Source organism: Copadichromis virginalis, linkage group LG11 (genome assembly GCF_057382275.1).
Source record: "Copadichromis virginalis isolate Kocher_CV1m ecotype Utaka linkage group LG11, C_Virginalis_male_GT1.1, whole genome shotgun sequence".
In the NCBI taxonomy this organism is placed as follows: domain Eukaryota; kingdom Metazoa; phylum Chordata; class Actinopteri; order Cichliformes; family Cichlidae; genus Copadichromis; species Copadichromis virginalis.
In genome coordinates this window covers 28,871,564-28,896,696 of record NC_140628.1, presented here as the reverse complement: position 1 = coordinate 28,896,696, position 25,133 = coordinate 28,871,564, and the positions used below count along the sequence as shown (strand labels likewise).

Here is a 25,133-nt window from a genome sequence, read left to right as displayed (position 1 = left end):
CACCCTTAATCTCTCACTTTGCACAGACTCGTCTTTGAATTCTGAGGCACTGTCAGGGCCTCATGTTAGATGAAATAAGAGACGATTACACAAGTTGTGTTTTCAAAAGGTTACAGTACATGCTTTCTGGAAAATAGGTTATGAATACAGGGAATTTATAAAGCTGACAACAATGCTGCTTTGATGTGTCTATCAAGTCTTGGTTCACTTTGTATGTGGATAAGATTGATTTTGCTGGGTAAATATCCAAGTCCCACACGACTACATGGCTCTCACTCTGCTCACCGTAGTCCTTTTCACCACTCAGTCACTATGTTTCTATATAAACACTTATATCAAATATCAACAGGCCAATGCCCCATCACCTCTTTGATGAAACTCATGAAGCGGCCTCCAAATCTCCAGGGTTTGTGGCGGTGGCACTGCAGTGAGTTTACGGTCATCTGAGGAGCGTGCTGGTATGAGACGGAAACAATGTGGACTGCATCATAGGTCAGAGCTGCATCTGTCTGGAATAAGGGGTGAACATTGTTTCAGCTAAAGACTCTACAAAGACATAAACAGTTGAGTCACCGTTAGTCTTACTACTAATTATTATTATTTTCACATCAATTATACACTAACTAATAATTCAACCTTCAACCTTGATTTGCTTGCCTTATTTATACTACTGATGAGAACAGTAAAAAATAAACATGGTCTCCGTTTCCTTTATGTGTGTGTGTGGCTGGTGCACTCACGCTGTAAGCATCCTGCTCCACTCTACCCCAAAAGAGCTTTATTAAGATTACATCTCTATTGTTTTCCTAAAAATATACTATGTATCAAGGTACAATGTCCCAATAACTAAACTGAACAAGAGTGATGAATACATCTCAAAGGATAATTGGTTCTTATTATATACACATAATTTTGGATAGCCATGTGTAAGATGAACTTCTTTGTCTTTTTTTCAGTCATTGCTGAAGCCTAGCAGTAAAGCACAAGACCAAAATAAAGAGCTTACTGCAGAGATAATTCCTGAGGTAAAGAGTAATTTCGTACCAAACCACACAAGATTAAAGATTTTTAAAACTGACTTCAAAAGTATATACCACATACCGTCATGATGCCCTCCAGCAGGCCTGAATCGGGTTTAGGTGGTATCTGCTTTTCCATTGACCATTTCTCTGTAATGGAAGCAACTTGAGGGTTTTCCACATTGAGGATGCGGAAACCAGTCATGTTGACGCCACAGAAGCGATAGGGCTCAAGGTCGATGGCCATCAGGTCCTTTTGAGGGACAGAAGTAATGAAGAGTGGATTCTTAATTAGTACCACTGAGCGTCTTTAAGTATTTATTCAATCCCACACATAAAGATAATGTCACAGCAGCTGATTAAAGCGATAACTTTATTAAGGTGAAATAAAGTAGGATTTAAGTATGGCATGGAAAGTGGTATTTGTATCATAAGGCAAACCTCAAAAGACCTAAATAGCTTTTGTTGCTGGATAATCCTTTTAAAGCCAGCCTGTTAACTGTTTTTGTTTGTTTGTTTTGTTGCTTTAGTTCCTACAAAATGATGAACCAAGTGCACAAGCTAAAAGCTCAGGATGTATTTTGCTTTTTTATGTGAATAGATCTCTATAGGTACTTTTGTAATTTGGCAAGACTCTAATTATTGCTTGTGGCTCAGAAAGAATTAAAGAACAAGGAAAGGAAAAAAAATGAATATTAATAATTCAACACTTGCATTCCCTTGGTACCTTATAAGCAAAAAGCAATTCAATTTGAGCCACTGCAATTTCTGGGGAAGCCATTGTAGCTGAAGTGTGAAGTCACATGTTGACACATGTCGTGTCAGAATGGGCCAGGGGGCTTGGAAAAGACATTTGGATGAACATAGATATTTCATTAGCACCCTGTGGGGTTAGTGCTGGGAGAACAAGAGCGTGTAAGACACTTACTAAAGAACGGTCGTTGCTCTGAATCACTGAAATATTTCTCATCTTTTTCCCCCCTTCCCACTAGAAAGCAGTACAGCAATAAAGTACAGCAGATCAGGTTTAAGGTTTTTTAGCTTTGAATCTATGTATCCAAAAATACTGGGATAGAAAATTTAGTATAATACGTCTTTATTTTTAACAATGACAACAAACGCTGAGATTTTATTGTTGCCCTCATTTTGATTTTGCTACAAGCACACAATGCAATGATTTACACATCACTGCATTTTTGGAAAAGGGGTTGCTTTAGCCCCTTTGCAATGCCAGAAAAGCAATCTGTTACAAGTCTGAATTTTGCACTGCTGCCTTCCACGCACACATATGCTATGCAAACTTTGTGTAACCGTACAATTATCTCTTTACCAGAAAACCCCAATGTATATCTATATACACACAGAAGTGTTGTACAGGTACCAAACATAACAAAGTTCTTGTCTTTAGGTTCTCAGAGATAGCTATGGCAATGCGGGAGCTATGACAGACTCATTTCAAAGGACAAGGAAGTTATTACCCGATACCACTCTGCTGTTACCTTTTCATGCTCTAATAAGTCGGCATTTCCCTCACCTCAGAAGATAAAACACAGACATCAGTGAATTCCATCGAGAGGAAATTGTATTGCCATGTACACCATGCAAGTATTCATCATTTTGGATCAAATCAAGCCGCGAGGTATAATCTTCTTAATGGGGTGTCTGTCAATATGACAGTATATTGCAGCTTTAGATAGATATCGCACTCTGATTCTATAAAGATATAGTGCCTTTATGTGAAAAATATTGTTGATGCAAAAAATCATATCAAATAAAAGTTTTTCAGTTAATCCTCAAGTAAATATCTTGCTAGAGAACAAGCCAGGAAACTGCTGCACTTACACACACAGACTAGTGCACCGGCGATGAAAAGACATTTTGCATTCCCTATTAAACCAACCAGTTTGCTATACAAACATGGCACATAGCAGAACAATGTCATTGACACGCTATTGAGCATGAAAGATGACACACATCACGCCTGGACCGCTATGTCATATTGCATTATCACAACAGACTGGTCAAGTCCGGAGAGACGGAGTGCACAAGGGAGGCAGAAACAAAGACAATAACAGGGAATGAAAGGAACAACACCGAACACGCTGGTATTCATTCTCATTCAGATAGTCAGGGTTGCAGTAGGGAGCAGCAATGGTACCCTGCTGGGTCTGCTAGTATTAGTCAGATGAGATCATTTCATCAGAGCGGGAGCTAAAAATACTCATGATGGGAGGGAAACGGTTACATACTCAAAAGCTGTTAAACATATCTAAATGATCAACCTAAATTCTTTCAGTCAGTCATTCATTGTTTCTTCGTGCAGCGATTTCTTTTGTTTCTTGAGTGCCTGAATATAAATGATATAGACTATCACCTGGCTGCTTGACTGCATAAACTGCAAGTACATAAGAGGATATATATGTGTGTGTGTTTAATATATACAATGATTGTACCAACTTGAAAGTCACATTCAGCTTTAAATCTCAATCTGCTGGGTTTGGTTTTTTTTTTGTTTGTTTGTCTTTTTTTGTTTTCCTTTTTTTCCTCCCCATGCTGCTACCTCAAAGACTTCTGTTGACTTTACTATAAAGCGAAGTGTTTACTACAGCAAACAGAAGACTCCATTATGCCTTCGGCTTGTCAAACAAAATTGATGTTATGGACTGGATCCAAACTCCATTGGCAATTAGCCACTATTCATCAAAAACTCAAGTGGTGGGAAGATGAGAACAAACGAGACTCTATTTGCATTAACAAGCATGGTACATTACCAGAGTGGTGAAGATATAGTGGTAATACTCTGTCATCATCCCCATGGTCTGGGCCTGAAAGGATATGAAGACAGAAGATGGGAAAGAAAGGTGTGAATGAGTAGAGACGGGACAGAGAAGACTGTAATTGTGTCGTGTCAGGGCATTTTAGAATCAACGGCATTGTCAGAGTAAACAATGCTAAAGGAATGCAGGAAAAGACAGAGGTTTTAACGAGCATGTTGACCAACATGCTGTTAATTTTGCGGGTGAGATTCTGCTGCCGTTTGCTGGGATTTCTGCACCATATGTGGTCCACAGAATTACAGAATGGCTTGATGCTTTTCTATGCATTTAAATGGTTTGGAATGCCTCGAGGCATGTGACGTTATCCCAGCAGACAAGAGAGCTTTCAATCAAAAGAGCTCGGTAATCTTTGCCTCATATCTGAACACTCCATCATTGCCACTTGTTTCACTCCATCAAAGGCACTACATTCCCATGGTGGCTGTGTTTTCCATTTAATTGTACCATCTGTTGTTTAAAAAAAAAAAAAAAAACAGCCAAGGTTATGTAAATAAGACGTTATGCTCATGTGGTAGCAAATTTATTTCTGCATCTATAGACAGCTAAACACATGACATTGAAATTTTATTTTATTTTTTATAGTATAAGAAGGAGTTTTCATTAATAACTGTAATTTTCCCGATGCTGCGTAACCCTGTCAGCCTTCTATTTTACTCTTTATTTTGGTAATCTTCTATTATATATGCCTGCCCAGTCTGACGAGTGTGACGACAGGACAACCTGTAAATCTGAGAATGCTGCAAGAAAGACAGGACTGAGTGTTTTGTTATGACAAAAGAAATGATTCCAATAAAGCATGTCAGAGTGTAAAGCTTAGTAAAATTCAGTCGCATCATCCAGATTGCAATGATGAATAGCCTGATGCAAGTCTCATTACAAATGAATTCAATGCTTTTCATTTTTACTCATTATCTTAGTCTGGAGCAACCTTTTTGTAAATGTATAAATGGACCAGTCTGCCTTAATAGTAGCTGATAAATACAGTGAATGCTGCCAGCTAATCAAAGCACAGATGGTATCCATTCAAAATTTTGCATTTCAAGTCTTAAGTGACAATCACACCGCATTCTATTTAAAAATTGTTCCATGCATTACAAATAAAGAAGATTTACCAAACTGACAGTATGCACAGCTGACTTTATCGAAGGTAAAATGGTTAGCCAGTCAGTCAACATATGAAAGAGGGAAAAAAAAGATCAGCTGATCATTTTAGTAATTTCTCAAGTAAAAATGTCTTAAATTATATCTCATCAGTGTTTTCTTTGTTCTCTTTGATGTGACAAGCAATTTGAATATATCACTAATGTCTCGAGACACTTACGATGAGCAATTATTTGCTATTTTCTGATATTTTAAAGGCCCAACTATTAATTAAAGAAAAAATATCAGACATGTAATTGATACTGAACATAATGCTTGGATGAATACCTGGGATTGACAGTTAATATGATGCACTTGTGTCTAATGCACTTTTCGTAAAGTAAATTCTCACAAAAAATTTATTGTAGAATGTATCACAGCAAAGTACAATAACGTTTTATATGTAAGGTCACAGTACTATACAGTACAGCACACACTTTGACAGATGCACGTTTAAGGAGCTTTTTTAATTGATCCATGGCACATAAAAGGCAGTCAGCAATGAATGTAGTTTGCCCTTATTTCTATGTAAAAGCTTTGGCCGGCCGGCTCAGTCATGGAAGACAACTGTCTGGAGCTTTTTTGCCTTATAGCATTCTCACCACTTCTCTCAAGAGGACACTGGTTTCTTAGAGCGAGATGTGCAGACTGGCCAAGAGCGAATATATGTCACCTTAGATCTCAATAACTGGGGTGGACTGAGTTATTCAAATAACTTTTGAGGAGATGATGCATTTGGCAAAATGTTAACAGAAGCTGACAGCAAACTGAATGAGGGGTGGGGGTGGAGGGATCCACCAGCCTGTTCCTGACATCCAAAGAGCATCAGACCACCTACATATTCTCTGCTCCATGCATCATAGTGACAGCTCTTTGTTGACTGACAATCATTAGAATCAAAACACACTATATACAGTTTTGATAATAAAACTTCTCAGATCGCATTTTTTTTGTCTGAGTAGTTAAAAGTTTAGCAAACAGAATAAGAATGTGGATGTGGATTTTGTTCTTTTTTCCTTGTGGAATTCACAGTGTCGTATTAGTTTGCAAATATTTAATGGGCAAAACCAAAATTCGGAGACACTGACAGTCTCCGCTCATGATTACAAGAAAATCATTCCAAATGTCCTCCAAATGAAACGAATATCCAAGTTTTCTCAATTTCACCTATTTTCTACCAATTTTACGCTGGTGCAGGCCGAGTCAGTTCTGCCTTGGTGCCTATTGAGAACCAGCTCACCTTCAACAGATTTCAGAAGTGAACATTATGTACCTTCATATATCTGAAGTTGGGGTAATTTTTGTAGGAAGGAAATTATTGCAGACAGAATTTGTGGGCTTCATTCGCTGATGAAATTCCTGTAGTCTCTCTCATATCAGCGGTTCCAAATTTTGGACGAGCACTTTAGCAGTGCTGTGTCCATTTTGTGCTTCCCTTTTGGAACCAGCACCAGCGATCTGGGCACAAGAATCACACTGATGTAAAAAAGAAATAATGTAATTGCGGAAATCCCCATACTCCCTAGCAGCTTGCTGCTGTCTTATTTTTAGTGGTGCATTTTCTGTTACTGTTCTTCAATCCCGGTCCCATGTGTAATCCTCTGTAACTTAAATCAAAACCAATCTGATGGGAATTAATATATTGAACAGGACCACATCCTTTCATTTCTCTACCCATTCCGAGATCTGACAGTAGGACCATTTATAAATACACTAACCTGTTTGAGAATCTGTGCTGCCATGTGGTGGCTGCAGTCAAAGATGATCCGGAACTCCCGACTTCTCTTCATTTCTTTGAGAAGAGGCCTTGTATCCTGCGTGTCGAGAGGAAGCTGGCGGATCTTTAGTCGGATGTTATACCTAGACGGGGCCATTATCAGCTCCTGTAGTCTTATAAGACCTTATCAGACAAGAAACAGTACAAAAATGATCATATAACATATACCCCAAGTAACTGAAGTAACATGTTATAATATACCAGTCTGTTTACCTGTGCTATCATCATATACAACTGTAGCTGTTTTCCATTTGAGAAACTGCACCAGGTCCAGGATAGCATAGCTTAAAGATGAGTAATCTGGGTATAAATTGGCATAAAAGGTGTCTCTGTTGTCCATAGGGTGATGTTTCCACCGCACTTGGATATGCGGCACTTCCAGTGCATTGCAGATGGACTGCACGGCATTCGATGATGAACTATGTGAGGGCCCAAATATTGCAACTACGCCTAAAGACAGCTGGTCACAAGCTGAAGAGGAGAAAGGGACAAGAGCTTGAGAAGAACCTCACTTATGTCCTGTCACAGCAGAATTTGGGAATTCTCAAATCAAAAACACAGATTAATATGAAGTTAATGACAGTGTGACAAACCAGATTCCTGCCTTCATCCACACTGTGGTCACAATCCTTGAATAAATGTGAGACAAGTTACTCACCTTTTCTTGATGCCTCAAAGCTGTCATAGATATTAATCCTCTGTATGTCATAAGTTAATGTTGTGTTTGGTAACAAAGTCCTGTTTCTGTTTATGTTATTGACTGCAAATTTAAAGGCAAGTTCCTCCGCACTGACGAGCGAAACAGGTCCGTCTGTTTGTTCGAAAATTCCACCTGAAAAACAAAAAAGGAGAGACGGGTAAGCACCACAACAACTGGTCTGAAATCTAATCAAAAAACAACAGCAGGAAGACAGACACAAATTAAGGTAGGACTAAATGGAGAAAATATTAGGACGCATACTGATGGGAGAAGTGCACATTATGTGAGATATAAAATTTTGTTCAGCAAACATGGAGCAACTCTCTCCATTTTTAGGAAATGGGCAAAAAACCCAATATCTGTTTGAAGTCCAAAGCCATAATGGATTTAAGGTGTGTGTGTGTGTTTGGCTGTTTCATCAGGGCAGCAGAATATCTCAGGCTCTTGTCTCTCCATTAAGATATCCTTTTATTTCGCCCGAATACCACATTGTTGGTGCAGATAACTGGACTTGGGCACTCTTCTTTTACATACAATTCAAAGGAAAGCATTTTTCCCATTTTCAGATGGCCAGGACCACTGCTCTAAAGTTGCAAACATGTCTGTATGAACATCAAAGTCCAGTATTGCTTTAGACGGTGGTGTATCAGACAGGTAATCCTGTACTACATCCACTACTGTATATTATGTATTTTTTGTTTATTTTGGAATACCTTTTTTCTTGATATGATTGATAGAATCAGGATGGATTTTTGGTGTCAAAACATGTTAAAAAAGAAAAAAAAATATAATCATTCAATTAAAAATTAATACCAGTCCCCTGAAAACTGGTTGTAAATGTAGAAAGAGCTTCTGCCTTTAGTAACATGCATTATCAACCAATGGGTTTTATTTTGTATTCTGTTAAGTGGCAGAAGTAAAGATAAATGTTTCTTTAATGTTCACCTTTGAAATTAAAGGAGTAGAAAAGTGGGAGTTGTTCAGAACTTAATTATGTTTTGCATTCATCACCTGCACAAATCACAGTTTGCTACGTAAAATTATACACCCAATGTAAATTTACTCTCATGCACTGTAAACTGTGCAATGTTTTTCCCAGCAAAAAAGTGGATCTGGAGATATGGGCAATTAAGGTATTCTAAGATCTTTGATGCTGGCAGAGGGGGAACGATATCCTAGCTTTGAAGGAGAGCAGGCTATGGCAGCCTAGATGTACATGATAGACTGAAGCTGAAATCCCTCTTTCATCCACCTTTTCACTACTCCTTGTATAATACACAATTAGAAATAACAAAAAAGCTGGTGCTGGAGTCTTTCTGTTGTAAACTCATTTTATTAAGTTAATATTTGTGTTTTGCGTTCCATTAACTGGGATTCATTAAAACATTATTTCAACACCCCTCCAAGCTGACGCATGCCGTATCTAATGTTAAATAGTTTAAGCGTTTCAATTTATATGTAATTGGTACAGTAACAAACATGAACTGTCAAATGTAAGACAGCAAAGTCCCTTCGTGTCTCGGCTACAGCCTTAAAGAAGACAGTTTAGACAGCTTCTTCAAAGATGCCTGCAGGAACATCAGCTTATGGAGACAATGGCTCCTCCACCTCCACTCTCATCATATTATCCATTTCAGTAACAAAGCGAAAAGTCTCTGCCATCTTCTGTCAATTCTGGAACAAAAAAAATGCTCACCACCATCAAAAGTTACAAATGTCAGTGCTTAAGTTTAACTTTATGCCCATTATCTCAGATATACAGACAACCTTTCAAAACCAGGTCTTTTTTTGCTTTTTTTAAACACCGGGATCACACACGTCTAAACACCAATAGAGGATGCCTTTAAAGTATTTTCTGCTGCATATTAATAGGGTGTATGAGTCAAGGCTCAGGCTCATATTGATATCAGTTAATAATCACTCCCAGTCTATGTTAACGCTCCAATTCAATCAGGAAATGATAGGAGGAACAACAAATTGCTTTGTGTTAGTGTGATGCCGCAGAGCATTTGAAAGTGCCTAATTATTTTCCTCCTATTCTTTTATTGTACTTTTATACATCTCTATTTCATGCTTGTATTAAAATAATATACCTTAGTGGATTTCTTTAAGCTGCTGGATTTGTCCGTGCTAATGTCAAACCCCTTAAGATATCCAGTTAATAAGGGACTATTAACCAGTGTTGAAGATACGAAGTCTGACAATAGTAAACAGATTTTGTGAATAGTTAAATTCCAGTTTACAGATTCAAAAACACAATGATTAGCATTCAGTACGAGGGCTGAACAGTGAAATACTTTTACCAATAAATACGTTATTCAATTCACATACATTACAACATTCACAACATGACATTAATATTAATATTTATTAACAGTGCACTGAACAAATAAATACAACAAAGTTTAAAATTGGCCACCTAGGGCTGTCATGATCTCTGATTTGCACTTAAAATTCATATCATAATTATAGCTTTTTTAAAATTTTTACATTTTATTTTATTTTTTTCAAATTCTTACTGACTGAGTCCCCCATGCTACCAGTCAAAAGTCTGGAAACACCTTCTTATTTAATGTTTTTTATTTAAAATATAAAATAAAAGACACATTTAGAGTTATTTATCAATTTTTTCTTTGCTACATAATTTCATATATCTTGCATCATATATTTGATTTCTTCAGTGCGTATCTACAATATAGAAAGTAGTAAAAATAGAGAAAAATCATTAAATAAGAAGAAGATTTTGAATGGTAGTGTAAATATATATCAGACTGCAGGGACTCAGTCCATCCATAAAATGTAGACACAGTAGCACAGATTAATGAAGCAGCTAGCATATGCTCAGAACACTTGGAATGGAGAGAGCGGGAGACGTAGCAAGAGCAAATAAAAAGAAAATCAGTAATCAAATTAAAAGTCGTTAACAGTTGCCCATCTTGGGTGCTTCACGCAGCAATGTAACAACAGCCTGACTGCAGCAGAGCAAATGTAGTGTAAGTGGTCCAGTTTAGCGTACTGGCTTTGTTACTGGAACTAATTTTGTTCCAATGTGTAGGAGAAAAATGAATGTTGTTAATAACTTGCATAGACAGGCTGATGGTGCAGAAGAGTAGTTACTGAAAAAAGAGCTGTGATAAACTGCAAACTGAGTCTGCAACCATAACCATAATGACACTGAATGATTTACGATGTTATCATATGCTTTTTTTCCAGTACCAATTATTTCTTTGAAAATCAATTATTCATAGCAATTTTTCATTTTGTATTTTCCAGTTGTCGCCCATACCGGTATATTGCAACATCGCTGATTTCAGCCAGTGGGCCAAGAATACAAAGCGATACATTTCATTTTACCTCATATTTTTTTCTGCAGCATGTGTTTGAGATTTTGGATTCCCTTCGTCTATCACACAAATGCTGCCTGCCAGCTTGTTTTTACAAGGTATTTTACTAATCCTAGAGAATACCTGGCTGCAGAGAGCTTAGCTTAGAAATGGTACCTGTGACCCACTGATGCCCCTGAAAAGATCCCCAGTGCCTGGATCACACAATTATATAGTTCTGTTACTGTGGCCAGAGTGGCAGTTCTGAAAGCCAAGCTCATCTTACTAGTTATGAGACAAAGTTTCAGTGAGTTGCAAGGGGATGTGATGCATAAACCTACCCGGTAGAATGCGTCACATTAAAATAAATGAATCCTTCCATTTCATGGGGAAATCTCATTAGAGTACATTAAGTAATTGCTGGAGTATATAGTAATTTGACTGTAAAGAAGATAAAATGTGCATTGCTCAGAAGCACTCTAACAAATTTAATAAACAGGGGAAAACCTGCTCCTTGGAAGGAAAATCCAGAAGATAATTTGTTTTGCCCGTTTTCAGAAATCTACCATAACCACAATAACAAGGTTTAATGCACAAGACCTCCCACAACTCCATCAGATAAGGGACAAGCAGTTCTTTTTAGCATCATACAGAATTTACTCTAATGATGCAGGCATCCGAATATTAGGGACATGTTTGCAAGTTCCCATTTTAACAACTACACTGAATGTTCGTTATTGCAGTGGGCGTGTGCAAATTGAGATGCATGAATTTCAGACTTGTTCTTGTGATTCTCAGTCAAAAGGCTTCAAATTAGCATGTCTCCAATAGACAAGAACACAAAAGCCTTTAATTAGTCTCTAAGGTCCTATCACAATATATAAATCAGCTACTAATTGCAGCTGTTTCCATAATTTGTCCTTTGAGGACTTTGTGGATCAGCTGCACTGAAAAGCCACAAGATTATGTATTTGTAGCTAGTGATTCAAACTTAAATTGCAAAATGCACATGGCACTAGATCACCCAAACTTAGTGGTGTATTGAAAGCAAAAACAAGCATAACTAGCAGTGGTGCTGAAAAAGTAAAAATAAAGCAAGTTTAGGGATTGACAGTGTTTCATCTGTGGCGCTAGAGATGGGAACTGAGAACCGGTTCTTGTACTTGTCTGGTAGTCCAATTTCTTGCCTGCCTATTGATCCCACTTATCGGTTCTTGTACTTGCGCTACAATAAGCTGATTTCATTTTGCATGTCAGGGCATAAATAGTTACGCAGTCTAGAGCGTGGATATAGACATTTATTTTTATTGCACAAAAGGACCAGCTAAATAGTAAAGTGGTAAACTGCATCCAGGACATAAACAACCGCACCAAACTGGTAACACAACTTCGGTTCTTTGCTACTACCTGCCAAGACAGCATGCTAATGCTAAGCTAGCCAAGAACCCAGAGTGAAAGCTAAGTGAATGCCTACCCCAGCAGCCAGACCCTGAACTTCAACAGGTAACAAGCAGATGAGCAGTCAGTTTTCATCTGTCTGGTTTTCATCTTTGCTTTGTGCGGTCAGCTTTGTATTCTACCAAGAGCAAGATCTTGGAGATGCGTGTCCTCATTAGGGATTTGTGTTGATGTGTGGGGTTGTAGCCTCGGGTTTATGTTAGGAAATGGTCATTATGAGATAATGTGTTTCAGCTATTTAACAGGGCAACATGAAAGTTATGTAACAAGTAGTATAACAAATTACTTTTTCCCAGGAGTAACGTACTGCATTACTTTTAAGAAAAGTGTTCTGTGTGTTATGTGTATCAAATGAATTTTTTGAGTAACAGTAATCACAGCGAAGAGGGGAAATACCTCAACAAAAACGCACAAACGTTTGATCCGCAGCATGCAGTTAATTTAGACGAATGTAATTTCTTTACTGCTGCTTAGCAATGGTGGTGACTCTCAAAACGGAGCCAATGAGAATCAATAAAGGAATCAAATCAATAAGTGATATCGATAATGGAATCTGAATCACTTATATTCTTATTAATTCCCATCGATTAGTGGCACTGTGTGAAAGTTATTTTCTAATAGCTTCCTTAAGTTACAGATTCTTATTAGCTTCTATTGCAACAAGCAACATTTTTATCTTATTAAAAGAGATTATGTTATAATAGGTCCAAATCCTTTTAAAGACCACTGAAGGAAAATTCAGTTCAGCTGAACAGAAAATGTTTGCCATCAAAGTAAAAGTTGTGCGTTACCGTTGCCACCAACATGTTTCAAAAGGTCCATCTCTTACTTTGAAGGTGGAGGCTCTCCATTTCTGGTGTGTCTGCAGCAATCTGCTATTGAGCAAACAGGTTTTCAGTGCAGCACTAGCAACTTCCAGTAACCTCCAGAAACCACTCGGCAGCCAGTCAGGGAATGCACATTTTTTTTCCCTAGTGACTGGTGGTTGTTGTGGGCTTGATGACTAAAAAAATAAACGTAAGCGTTTAATCGTTTGGCCTTTATGCAAAAACAGCTCAGGAATTAATCATAAACAGAAGCTATGGGTACAGCGGCTTCTGCAGGGCCTAAAGGATCTGACAGAGACATGCTGTGCAGTGTCAGAATCAGAGGTTTCACATTTTAGCTGTACATGCCCTTGCAAAAATCAATGTTGTAGCATGAAAGCCACACATGTTATGTGCCCACAAACAATGTGGGCAAATGCACAAGCATAAACCCACCCTCTGCTGTTGTGTTGTGGCAGACTGCCTGCAAACCAGCTTAGTTGTCATCTGGGTTCCACTGAAAAGACATATTTTCATCATCTACTGCATTTATTGACTTTAATAATGTGATATAAGTGGAAGAATAACAGTCTGCCAAAACAAATACATTAAAAGAGGTCTGCTTTCTATTTTTCGTTTTGGTTTGATGCATTTTGCCAATTTTTTAAGTGGAAGTTTCACATTGTCCAGTTTGGCAGTAAAATCGTTTTGAGTGTAACGTGTTTCTACCGACTGCACCAATTTCCCCACATCTGATAAAGCTGGACTACTTGGACACACTTTTGTGTTGTTGTGTGTTAATGTAATTTCATTCTTTTAGTGACTGGGGTCAGATTTGTTTGCAGTGCAAAATTAACATCAGTGTTCATGTCTTTTTGCAGAAAACAACCAAAGGCTTAGATGCATTTTTCTCCAGTTATCACAAAGTTTTACTTTTAACTGAAATGTCACTAGGATTTTTTTTATCTTTAAACAACACACATTTTTCCCTTTCAGATGTGTGTGTACAGAATCTTTTAACTACAGAGGTAAAACCTTAGCAGTTACAGTAAGTAACCGGTACCCAGTTAAACTTAGGAATAGATGACAAACTAGAAGGTTAAAGACATGTTAGAGAGCTCAATTTTCAAGGTTCATGGGGTTTTGACTCCAGGAATGTATTCACATGCACTGCGGGAGGATTTTTAAATAATCCTGGTTGCTATTTATTATTGTTTAGAATGAAAAAAAAAAACGAAAAAAAAAAAAAAACACTGAACAGGTCTAGGCAGGCACCTACTAACCTTATCTATAATCATATTAAGTTGATATTATTTAAATTAATTTCCCTGATCCCAAATCAAACTAATCTTAAAATGAATAAGTAAAGAAGGTTAGTCTACTGTGTATTCACTCTCGATGTTATACCATTGTAGAAATAGTAGAACATAGAAATGATTGTAGGATGAAGACCATATTGCAGGATATGTTGTGCTTGTTAAAATAAAATCCCTTGCTTACATACAAACCAATGCAGAAACCCAAACAATGAGACTAGTTCATTATGCTCTTGGATACATGTGCGCTCGCCCACTGGATTTCTGAGAGTTGCTCTTTTGTACTTTCTCTTCACTGGTGGGATTCCCAATCTCCCTGTGAATAGCTTCCTGTCTCCCTGGATGTGCCGCAACACTCATTTTCACAATGGTGGCAGCAAACAATGACCAGCATAAAGAAAACACACACAATTCATCATGAACATTCAGAAATGCAGCCAATTTGAGGAAGAACATGTTCGTTCATAATTATGAGAAACAAAAAACACTAGAGGCCAACTGTTACACAATACCAAGACCAGTTGTTAACTTAGCCAAAGCTCCATTTTATAACACACAATTCAGAAAATAAATAAATAAATCAGGCCAGGAATCTGTTACATTTAATCAATGATGAGTATCACGAGAGGAAATTAAGGGCGCTTGTTAATTAATGATGTCTGGCAGCATGTTGGCTCATTAGTTAGCAAAGTCACCTCACAGCAAGACAGTTTTGGGTTTGATCTTAGCTATGGTTCTCCTCTGCATGCTCACTTGGGTTTAACCTCACTGCTCAGGGTTCCTCTCGCAGTCCAAACAAATGGCTTTCAAGTGAATCAGACTTTAGATCACCTGTAGGTGTTAGTGTGAGCATGTGTGTCAGTGCAGCAGTTCATCAGCAACCCTCTCAATCTGTTTCCCTACTTTTTCCACTAATGCGCTAGTCCCTCTCTAATCTTTATCAGAAATAAGTGGTGTAAGTTATTTTACAGAACTGTCGATAAAGTAATTATTAACAAACTCACCAAATTAACAAAAGGTTTAAATGTTTGCAGCAGAGAAACGGAAGAATATCGACTATTGAGGCTCTTTATTGTGCTAAACAACATGTCGACAGTTCAATTTTAAAAGTAATTACTGTTGATAGTGTTGAATTAAAACTGATGAGCGTAATTGATAGTGATGTGCATGTGAGTGGCACGCACATTAAGTGCAAAATGCCACAAGTGACACAGTGTAACACTGCAAAAGACAAATTAGCTATTAAAATGTTATCTGAAACATCTGTTAAACTTGGCCACTAATTATTTATCTCCAGCAACAGCAACAGTTATGGAGTTAGGTTTAAAGGAAGATGATATGGATCACAACACTTCTAGTTATCAGTGGCTTTATACTCTTATTTATTCATGTCTGTTACGTAATCTGATTACTTTTTTCAAGTAACGAGTAAAGTAAGGGATTACTATTGCAAAAACGGTAATTAGATTACCGTTACTTTTCCGTAGGAACGCTGCGTTACTGCGTTACTAAAACCGTGATTCTTTTTGCGAGAATGTCTCATGACAGTGACGTAAGCGAGTGCGACGTTCGTGACAACAGCTGTGCGCAGATCAACAATGGATAATATATTGAGTGCTGGAGAGAGTATGAGCATGCAGCGTTTAAAGCGTGGAAGTACTGACCTTACTTTGAGTTTGATTCCATAAAAAGTGACAAAAACATTAGCGTCCGTTGTGCGTGGGAAGAAAACTTCTTTTTACACCGAAAAACACCCTAAATAAGCTCGTGGGCAACGATGTAATGGAAAACTCAGAGAGAAACTCGCGGATTCTTCCACTGACCGCTGCGGCACACCTGCACCAGGGTAAACCTCCGCCTAACCCACTCCTGCTTTACAGGTGAAAATAGAGCAAAAGGACCGCTAGTCTTTGACTTTATTTATTTTCTGCTGTGTTTTACTTGCATCTATTTGAAAGACTGAGTGTAAATACAAAAAATATTTTATTTTATGTGCTGGAATGTGCAGAAAATAGGTTTAAATGTTAAACTAATTTCTTCCAGTCAGAGAATGTTGCATATAATTTAATTTTTGCTTGATGCATAAAGTTAAAAGATTAAAACTAATAAAAACAAGTTTAAAAAAAAGAGACTTTTCCATTTGATTACATTTTGTATGATGGATTATGCAGAAAAAGTAGAATTGGGCTGAAAGATCTATCGCTTTATCACCTATTCAGGTTGTAAATCGTGTTTTTAAAAAGTAACTAAGTAACTAAGTAATTAATTACTTTTGAAAATAAGTAATCAGTAAAGTAACGGGATTACTTTTTTGGGGAAGTAATCAGTAATTAGTTACTGATTACTTTTTTCAAGTAACTTGACCAACACTGGTTACCGTTAATAAAAATAATACTAATACACAGAGAACTGTAAGTCATAATGTAGAAAATAAAATAAAAGTTTGTCATTTTTTGTCTGTGTGCTAAAATCATTAAAATAAAAAGCTTCTGCAAAAGAAAGACTGGATAAAATGTAAGTAAATAAAACTTGACATCAAAGAACAATAGTAATATTAGCCTATCAACCTGTTAACCTTGAAAAAATTAGCAACTCTGCCACTGAGCTGGTAATATTTTTGCTTTTTTTTTTAAAACCACAACAGTACGTTTGTTTTACTTGCCACAGTATTTGAGATACTAGTGAAAGTAGCAGGTACTATAACAACGACACAGCAAGATGTATAAAATTCCTGGTGTTTAAAAACAGATATTTTAAGATGAAATCAAAATTTGGATTAATATCTGACATTGTTTAAAAGATTTTAAAAATATATGTAAATCTGACAGCAGGGCTTTAACTCTCTTTGAAAATAGCAGCTAACCTAAAACGAATAAAAACTGAAACTAAATTGTAGACTTTAATGTCTGATGGATTATTATTCATTATTATTCAGCGACTGTGAAGACCTTTGGATTGTAATGGCTAAGATAATCTTTATCTGTTTGTAATGTCATGCAATAAACATGCGGTAAAATATTTCCCCACAGATTTATCACCTCGGGGATAGAAAACTCTCATTATATTTATTTATATTGCAATGGGTTGACACTCATAGACTCTTTCTCCTTGAAGCATACTGTAAATAAAGCTTGTTTCTGTGATTCGTCTCTCACACACACGTTGTGTCTCTGTGAAGCCGACTTGAATTAGAGCTTCTATTTGTCATTCAAACTGAGTCATTCAGACTCCATTGTTGCCTTAATGATGCATTTAACTTACTATTGTAACCACCACTTATAAACAATTATTTTGTCAAATGGCATTATGTAGAATGCGTGTTTATATTTCTTTGCACATAGTATGATTTGTGAAATTGAATCAATTTAACTATTAAAAGGCAATAGCGTCCTCCATACGTTTCACCAAATGACTACATGAAAAGTTCTTATGATGTTTACATATCAGGCAGTGATGGCAGGTAAAGGATGCAGTTTCTAGTATCCTCATATATATATATTGCCCATGATGTTTTGAAGCTGTATCATATAGAAACATTTTTCATTCATTTTTTTTTTAAATCAAGACGAGAAATCTTGAATCTTTGAATTTAGAAAAGATTTAAAAAGATTCATGTTTTAAGTGTCAAAACATTTGGACAAATATGCAATAACATGTACAGCTCTCACACAGCACAATACTGTATATTACCATATAAATTGAATTTGGGCTTCTAATGTTTGAGTCCATAATGAGAAAGGCTGCTTTAATTATGTTATTTCTCCCTGTAAATCACTGTCCACATTGAATCCCCTTCCAGCTCTATCACAGCTGAGAGGCATTCATATTTATTTGATACGATTAGTAGTACTCATGCAGCCCTATAATGTTGTGATATCTCCTCTGTCAGAGAACTGTCAGGTAACAACACATTTGTAAAATCTAATTTTATGCTCAAGTGGTTCTGCTTCTGCAATTTATCGCAGCTATCGCTCACCTTCTTCCCTGCTTGCTCCTGCTAGCTTTCTCCCTCTCCAGTCTCCACCCTCTCTTTCCAGCTTAGTGAGGTGTTTTGATCTCATTATCATTCCCAAACATTCACACCGGATAATCCGTCAGGGCGGGAGCCTGTGCTCTGCACCGTACAGGGCACCCTGGTCATGATTAGGGGTGCTGGGGCGTGCTTGCAATGAAAATACCATTTTTTTCCCCTCCCTTTAAACCAAACTAAAAGTAATGGATATATGGTTCTCCCTGCGTGCTATAAAATCTTGGCTGTGTCAATTAGGTTCTTTAGCAAAGAGAAACTGCCTCATACTGCATGAGGACAATTGTGGGACAACCCAGCGAGGACACTGAATTGATTAGCCAAACCGAGCAGCGGGGCTCAGATGCCCTTTTACAAACTGCAAATCCTTTTCCAGAAACGCTGCACAATGCACAGTGAACCTCCATTAGACAATGCTGTTCCACAATGCACGATACAAACAGCCACCTCCCCTGTCTGTGGTCTATTGTTATCATGGAGGTAAAACCTTCCCCATGCCAAATCCTCACCTCACAGCCAGTTCAATCAAAGGCTATGCCAGAAAAACAGGGACTGAGACAATGGTAACTAATGCCAGGTGGATGTAGGCTTTGAGCTGTGCCAAGCTACCTGTGTCCATCACCTTCCCTACCCCATCCATCTCCTCACCCACAGCCACTCTTTGTCCACATATGGTGGCAGAAACTACGCAGACCTGCAGCCTTGGCATTTTGTCACAGTGGGATGCTAAGGTGGCCAACAGCACAAAAAGCGCCACACTGTGAATGCAGTTTTTGAAAGTGTGTTTTTGTGTGTGTGTTTTTAAAGTTGACTTACGTAAAGATAAATACAGAATGTGGCTACTTTTATATCCTTTGCTAAATTTGTCAATAAGCAATTTGATCGTGACCCTAAACAAGCTTACTCACCAGGAAGCTTTGGCTGCCTCCTCTTTTCTGAGTGCAAAATACAGTACAAACACTGCTGTGTCTGTTCAACTGGTCACAGATGAAAATGCTGATAGACCTGTGTAATACAAAAATAATAGCTGCACTTTAGCTATATTATTGTGTTTGAGCCTTTTCTTTACCTACACTAATCTGTTTATCCTGACTGCAATATGATGCTGAGCCTAGGGAATGCTGCTTCACATACACCAGCTTATACACAAACCCCATACTTATTCCACTGCCTGTCTTTGCCCTCTCCAGCTTTTTCTGTTGTTTTTTTTTCAATAGCTGTATGTCATCAGTAGCATTCATGGAGTTGTGAATATTGCTACGCAATGCAAACAAGCAGGTATTATACATGTATAAGGATTTGCCTTTGCAGGTCAGTGGAGTGCCACTTGTTTAGAATTAGATCTGGAAATACAGGCTGTGTACCCATAACCACATAGCTAAATTTCCTTTCTCAGTTTGATTGCTTTAAAAAAGAATCTCAGTAAGTGTGGAAGTAAGGGGGCTCTACCTGCCAGGCAAGCAAAATAGAGTGATTTCAACAGTATTTCAACAACCGCTGCAGCAGAGTGAGACAGTGTTCAGGCAGACGACAGCAGTGTGTGACAAAAACACAGTCTTGAAATTCATTTCAACGTAATCACTTTCTAAGCAAGGTGTGTGTGTGTGTTTGGGGTTGGCATGTTGCAACAATGTACCAATCAAAAACCTACAGGAACCAATTCCTGGTACAGAAGATACCTTAAAATGTGATGATGGTATTTTACATTTGTTGCCTGGGACTCCTAAGGACAGAGCATTACCTTAAATCAGTCTAGCCTGTTACCTTTCCAGAGTTGTAAAAGCATTTCTGATATAATATGAACAGCTGAAACCTTCTTAGCCTCTATTACTCATCTACCCCCCACCACCTCCCTTTCTATTGATCGTATTCCATCACAAATGTAGCCTCTTGCATTCTTTATATATGCATGCCATGCTCTCCACCGCACAAACACAATCACTTTTTATTCTCACACAGCTTCCATCATACTATATTTCATGTTAAAATCAATATAAAGTGATGAGCGTCAGCAAAAGAGCAGCAGGGAAGGCTGAACGTGATAACTTTCCACCTCAAGGCTTCACTGTGGTGTTTTATGTTCATATTCTTTGTGTCTGGTCACTTTGGGGCTCCGGGGCTTCATTTTCATTAGCGGCACTTTGAAGGTACATTTTACTGTTACTGTCACAAACCTGTTGCAGACCAGTTGACTTATCCTTAGGGTTAAAAACACCACGGGGTTAGATGTATAGTTTTCCACAGTGGAAGGTTAGAGAACTACTCTGGGTAACAAAAATTGCGCTTTGTAATTGACATTGATTTTGCAACTGACGGCGCAATTAATATCAAGGCCTGTGTTTATCCCTGCAAGCTGCTTCAAAGTCCATAGTAAAATGAAAAGGAATTGTTTAATTTAGGCCACCTTATTACCATGAAGCTTTGACAACCACTTAGTTGCTTTAATGCTTAACATAATGAGAACACGAGTTTGAGTTCAGCTTCATATAAAACTCTTTGACAGTGCTATTATCGTCATTCACCCACCCATCCACCCACAGAAATTAGTGTCTTTTACCAGTGGCATAATGAAAGCAGGATGTAAGTATCTTTTTATAATCTCTTGCTTTACTTCTCCAAAATGCAATAAACATCTATGACATACTTTATTGCATTTTTATTCAATAAAGAAAAAAAAAAGGAATTTGATTGCAGCGCAACTTATGCGAAAGTAGCAGTCAAAGCCAATATTTGCAATAAACCCATATTGGTCTAGAGCTGTGATTTCGACTAGGGTCTGAAGACAAGAGTCACCCTGCTTTTCAAAGTCAGGCTGCAGGTGCGTCTAAATATAAATCTGCCCCACTTTAGATTGGACGGACCACACATGCAAAGTTAATGCAGACAAATGAGTAGGAGGTGCGGGTCAGATCATATGGGACACCTCTGGCTAGTTTCTGGGACAGGAGGCACTCAAATCGAAATTCAAGTTCACTGTGTCTGTTAGAGTGTATGCATCCTGTGGAACAAGACCAATCTTAACACATCTGAATTGAAGCCCTAGGCACATGATTTATCCACGTTCTCCAAATCTTCTGGTGGTATGAGGTTTGAGATTATTCCCCTCAGGGCGTGTACAGTGGGATATGTACTCATGGGGATTAGCAGAGAGCAAGGAGCAACAGATGCGAAGGACCAGTGAACCGAGGGATATTAACTTATACATTCTGAGTGGCATTTTCAGCATTTATAGAATCTAAATTTAGAGTATTACAGGTCAAATATAACTCTCATCATATTAAAATTTCATAACTGTAAAAAAACCCTCTAAAAATATCGCCTTAATTATGCGCTTCAAAGCACATTTCCCTCATGACTGTATGTAAATCAACTTGTTTGAGTGCGCGATGTGATTGACAGCCTACATGAAGTTTCTCTTGTAAACACATTCTCAGTGGCAAGTTGTGCAGTTTCATGAAACAAATAATGCTAGTGAGGTTTATTAATTTTATTTTTATAATCTCTGCTTCTGTTTGGTGAAAAAGTATCGATGTGCAGTTTCAGCCATTGATTTTTTTTTATCATCCTCTGCAATGAAACACCGATAACTAAGAGATACCGTGCGAGCAAACTGTTGCATACATGTTAAATCCAGAATGACAGGCATTTATTCTAAATGCAAAATGCACAAAGCTTTTATTTTAGTTCTTTTTCAAACATGGCTCGACTATTGTAGGTTTATAATAAAAGCTGCCTTTTTTATCACAGAGCACAAGCATTATTCCTAAGCACTTTGCACCGTCTTTTCAAAGCCGATTAGAGCACGAAGAAAGAGGCCAGCTCATCCTTGCAAAGGCAGGATATTTACATTTCAGTGCCATGTGCAGTGAATTTTAATTTGGTTGCTACGATTTAACACACCGGTTTCCTCGCAGTTTCACACATGAGTGCTTAATGGCTTCGTTAACATCCTGAGGGACTTTCCTCATTACCTGATCTGGTCAGCTCTGACAGGTGCAACGAGTCTCATCACTGATCTTTGTTCATAGTGCCAAGTTCCCTCGCACCACCGATTGCAGTGAAATCGAAATCAAAGCAAACACTTGTGAGTCAAAAAGCCAAAGCACAAAAGAAACGTCAGTCTGTGGCATATGGGAATAATTCTAATGAGATCAGTGCCCTTGACAAAAATATACGGCCTAAAGTTAAATGTCTAAAATTATTCCTGTATTGCTTTTCTGAGTATCTTTGGACACAGACCAAGAACACCATTAGACCATTTTAAACAAACCCATTAACTACGTGTTTCATTATACAGGCACTGATAAAGACCACGGGCAATCCTCTGGAAAATGTATGATTTTTTTTTTGTTTGTTTTTCTCCATTAAGTTAATCAGAAATATCAGATTGTCAGCTATATGGGCATGGTGTATTTATTTTGGAGTCCTCTAGCATACTAACTTCAAAGGACGTAAATCAGATATTTTAATGCAGCTTCACTTTAAGTCTCTATCACATTTTAACCTGAAGGTCACTCAAGTTATCTAAAATTGAGGACAGTTCATCATGCCACAGCAATATTTGAAAAGCCTTGCTATTACAGCTCTCACATAACATTGTGTGATACATCCAAACAATTCCCAGATGACCAAAGCTCAAGCTTTCCATTAAATGTTTACATTTTTAAACTAAGAACAGTGTGGTGCCCTCATATTTTTCACACAATACACAGGCAATATTTGATCAATGCTTCAAGGTGGGAGAGCTTTGCAGTGACATCAGCAGAGTTAAAAGGTAACGGGCAGCCTAACAACACCACTGTCTTTCTGCCAACATCTTCACAGTACCACAACTTCCTTTCTCACATCACTTCCTCCCTACTCGCCCACTGAGCAATGGTCACACAGGCTGCACAGCATAAATTGTCTTCACTATTTGCTTTGATCCCTGACATGCACAAGGCACCCTGCTAGAGCAGCTCCATGTGGAGTACTGACAATCATCCGACACTTTGTTGTTAAAAGAACACATAACATGTGCACGATGTGAATTGCCTATACAACAGGCTGTGCATCATGTCTGATCACTGACCCAAAAATACAGTGGAAATACTGACCTGGCAGCAGTGGAATCCTGATTTAGTCTGTATTTACTGGTACAAGAGTGGTTGATATGATCGTTTACAGTACAGTTTCTGTTAAACTAATGGAATCATAATTAAACAAGATCAAGATTATGGGAAACACTTTGTAGAGAGCATTTAAGCTCTTTAAGTTTGTAATATTTCAAATATTAATCCTATAGCTCTTACTAAAACTGCCACCACACTGTTATTTTCATCATGCAGCGAACCCTGCAACAGGGCTGTCTATCATCAGTGCAAACAATGTTTCTTATGTGAGTGACAGCTTCTTACGTCCTTATTTCACCAACTATAAATTATGTTTTGAAATAAAAAAGAAGCCGTGGTGTTCCTTTCCTGATTGTCTGATTATTGGTTTGGTTTGTAAAATGTTAAACATTGACATTAACAATTACATGTCTTACATTCTAGCACACCAAATGTTACAAATTTTAATAAAAATGAATTCCTTTTAAATTTAAAGATGTTACTTAAAATGAGGCCAAATGTACTGGAAGAGTTAGAGAGCGAAATTATTAGATCACAAGTCTGTATTCACGATTATATTATGGAATTAAATTACAGTTACTAATCAAAATGCTGGTTACTATATCTGTGTGTGTGTGTTAGAGAGAGAGACAGTGCAGGTCAGCGAAGCTGCTGGAACAGGAAGTTGAATGCGACACCAGGATAGGACGGCGTCCAAGAAGCTGTTTCTTTGTCATCACGGGCTACTTTCATTTGGCAGTATGGTTTCAGATTGGAAGCATGGTCTTTAATTGGTTCTCTTGTTTAAATTTGCACCGCCTCTTATGCTCAGACAGTCAAATCAGTGCACATTACTCTAAGCGACTCGGGACTGGCACGCTTGCCAACTGACCACACTAAGGGAGGTTGTCATGTTGCCACTTTTTATTTATAATGATAAAGGAGCTGTAATATTACTGTAGAGTTTAAAGCCTATTTACCAGCTTTGAAAATATTGTCAACATTGAATTTCTTGATTTCAAACCTGAGGAAATATCTACAGCTTGTTGAGGTTATTTCAGCCTAGCTCATTTTATTCTGAAATTGTGAGACATTGTGTTGTTCAAGCCCAATGTTACTACCTGATTAAGAAGTTATTACATCGGGCGTTATATAATTGGATGCTATACTCCTTTTGTCCCAGAAACTGCTGCAAAATATTACAAGGCCATATGGGCTATCAGAAAAACTTCTTCCCACCCACTACAGAGAAATGTGTGCTACCTGAGCCGATGGCATTTTCCTCTGCCAAATGAAAAAGGCAAGAAATCTCAGATGGAGTGAGAAAGGACTTAGGCAAATCCATACCTCATACTCACCTCACCATCTTGTGCAGTCAGGTCTCAGTGCTTTTATCTGGCAGGTCTAATACTACTGTTGGGCTGTTGAAAAAGAACAGAAAATCCCTTTGCTAGAACAGCATTTCGGCTGTTTAGCATTTGTTGGAATACACAGTAGGGGCATTATGGGGGCAGATTATTTATTTTGAAAGAGAGGCAATTCGATACCTTGGGTCCACAGAGAGAAGCTAAAATGTGTTCCTCGTGCAAAACAAGCGGCCAAGTGGAGACTTGAGAAATCAGAAGGGGGAGAAGTGTGAC

The 25,133-nt window shown here is 37.9% G+C and overlaps 1 protein-coding gene across 2 annotated transcripts in view; it reads right to left on the bottom strand.

The window, feature by feature from the left end:
• Window positions 1–25,133, bottom strand: part of grik3 (glutamate ionotropic receptor kainate type subunit 3) — a 96,968-nt gene that overhangs the window by 31,700 nt on the left and 40,135 nt on the right. For both annotated transcript variants that reach the window (XM_085471877.1, XM_085471878.1), the window contains exons 2-7: window positions 7,432–7,605; window positions 6,987–7,244; window positions 6,715–6,896; window positions 3,791–3,844; window positions 1,102–1,272; window positions 366–509 (exon numbers count right to left, since the gene is read on the bottom strand). In XM_085471877.1, the coding sequence (XP_085328003.1) occupies window positions 366–509; window positions 1,102–1,272; window positions 3,791–3,844; window positions 6,715–6,896; window positions 6,987–7,244; window positions 7,432–7,605 (983 nt within the window). The remainder of the gene's footprint in view (window positions 1–365; window positions 510–1,101; window positions 1,273–3,790; window positions 3,845–6,714; window positions 6,897–6,986; window positions 7,245–7,431; window positions 7,606–25,133) is intronic.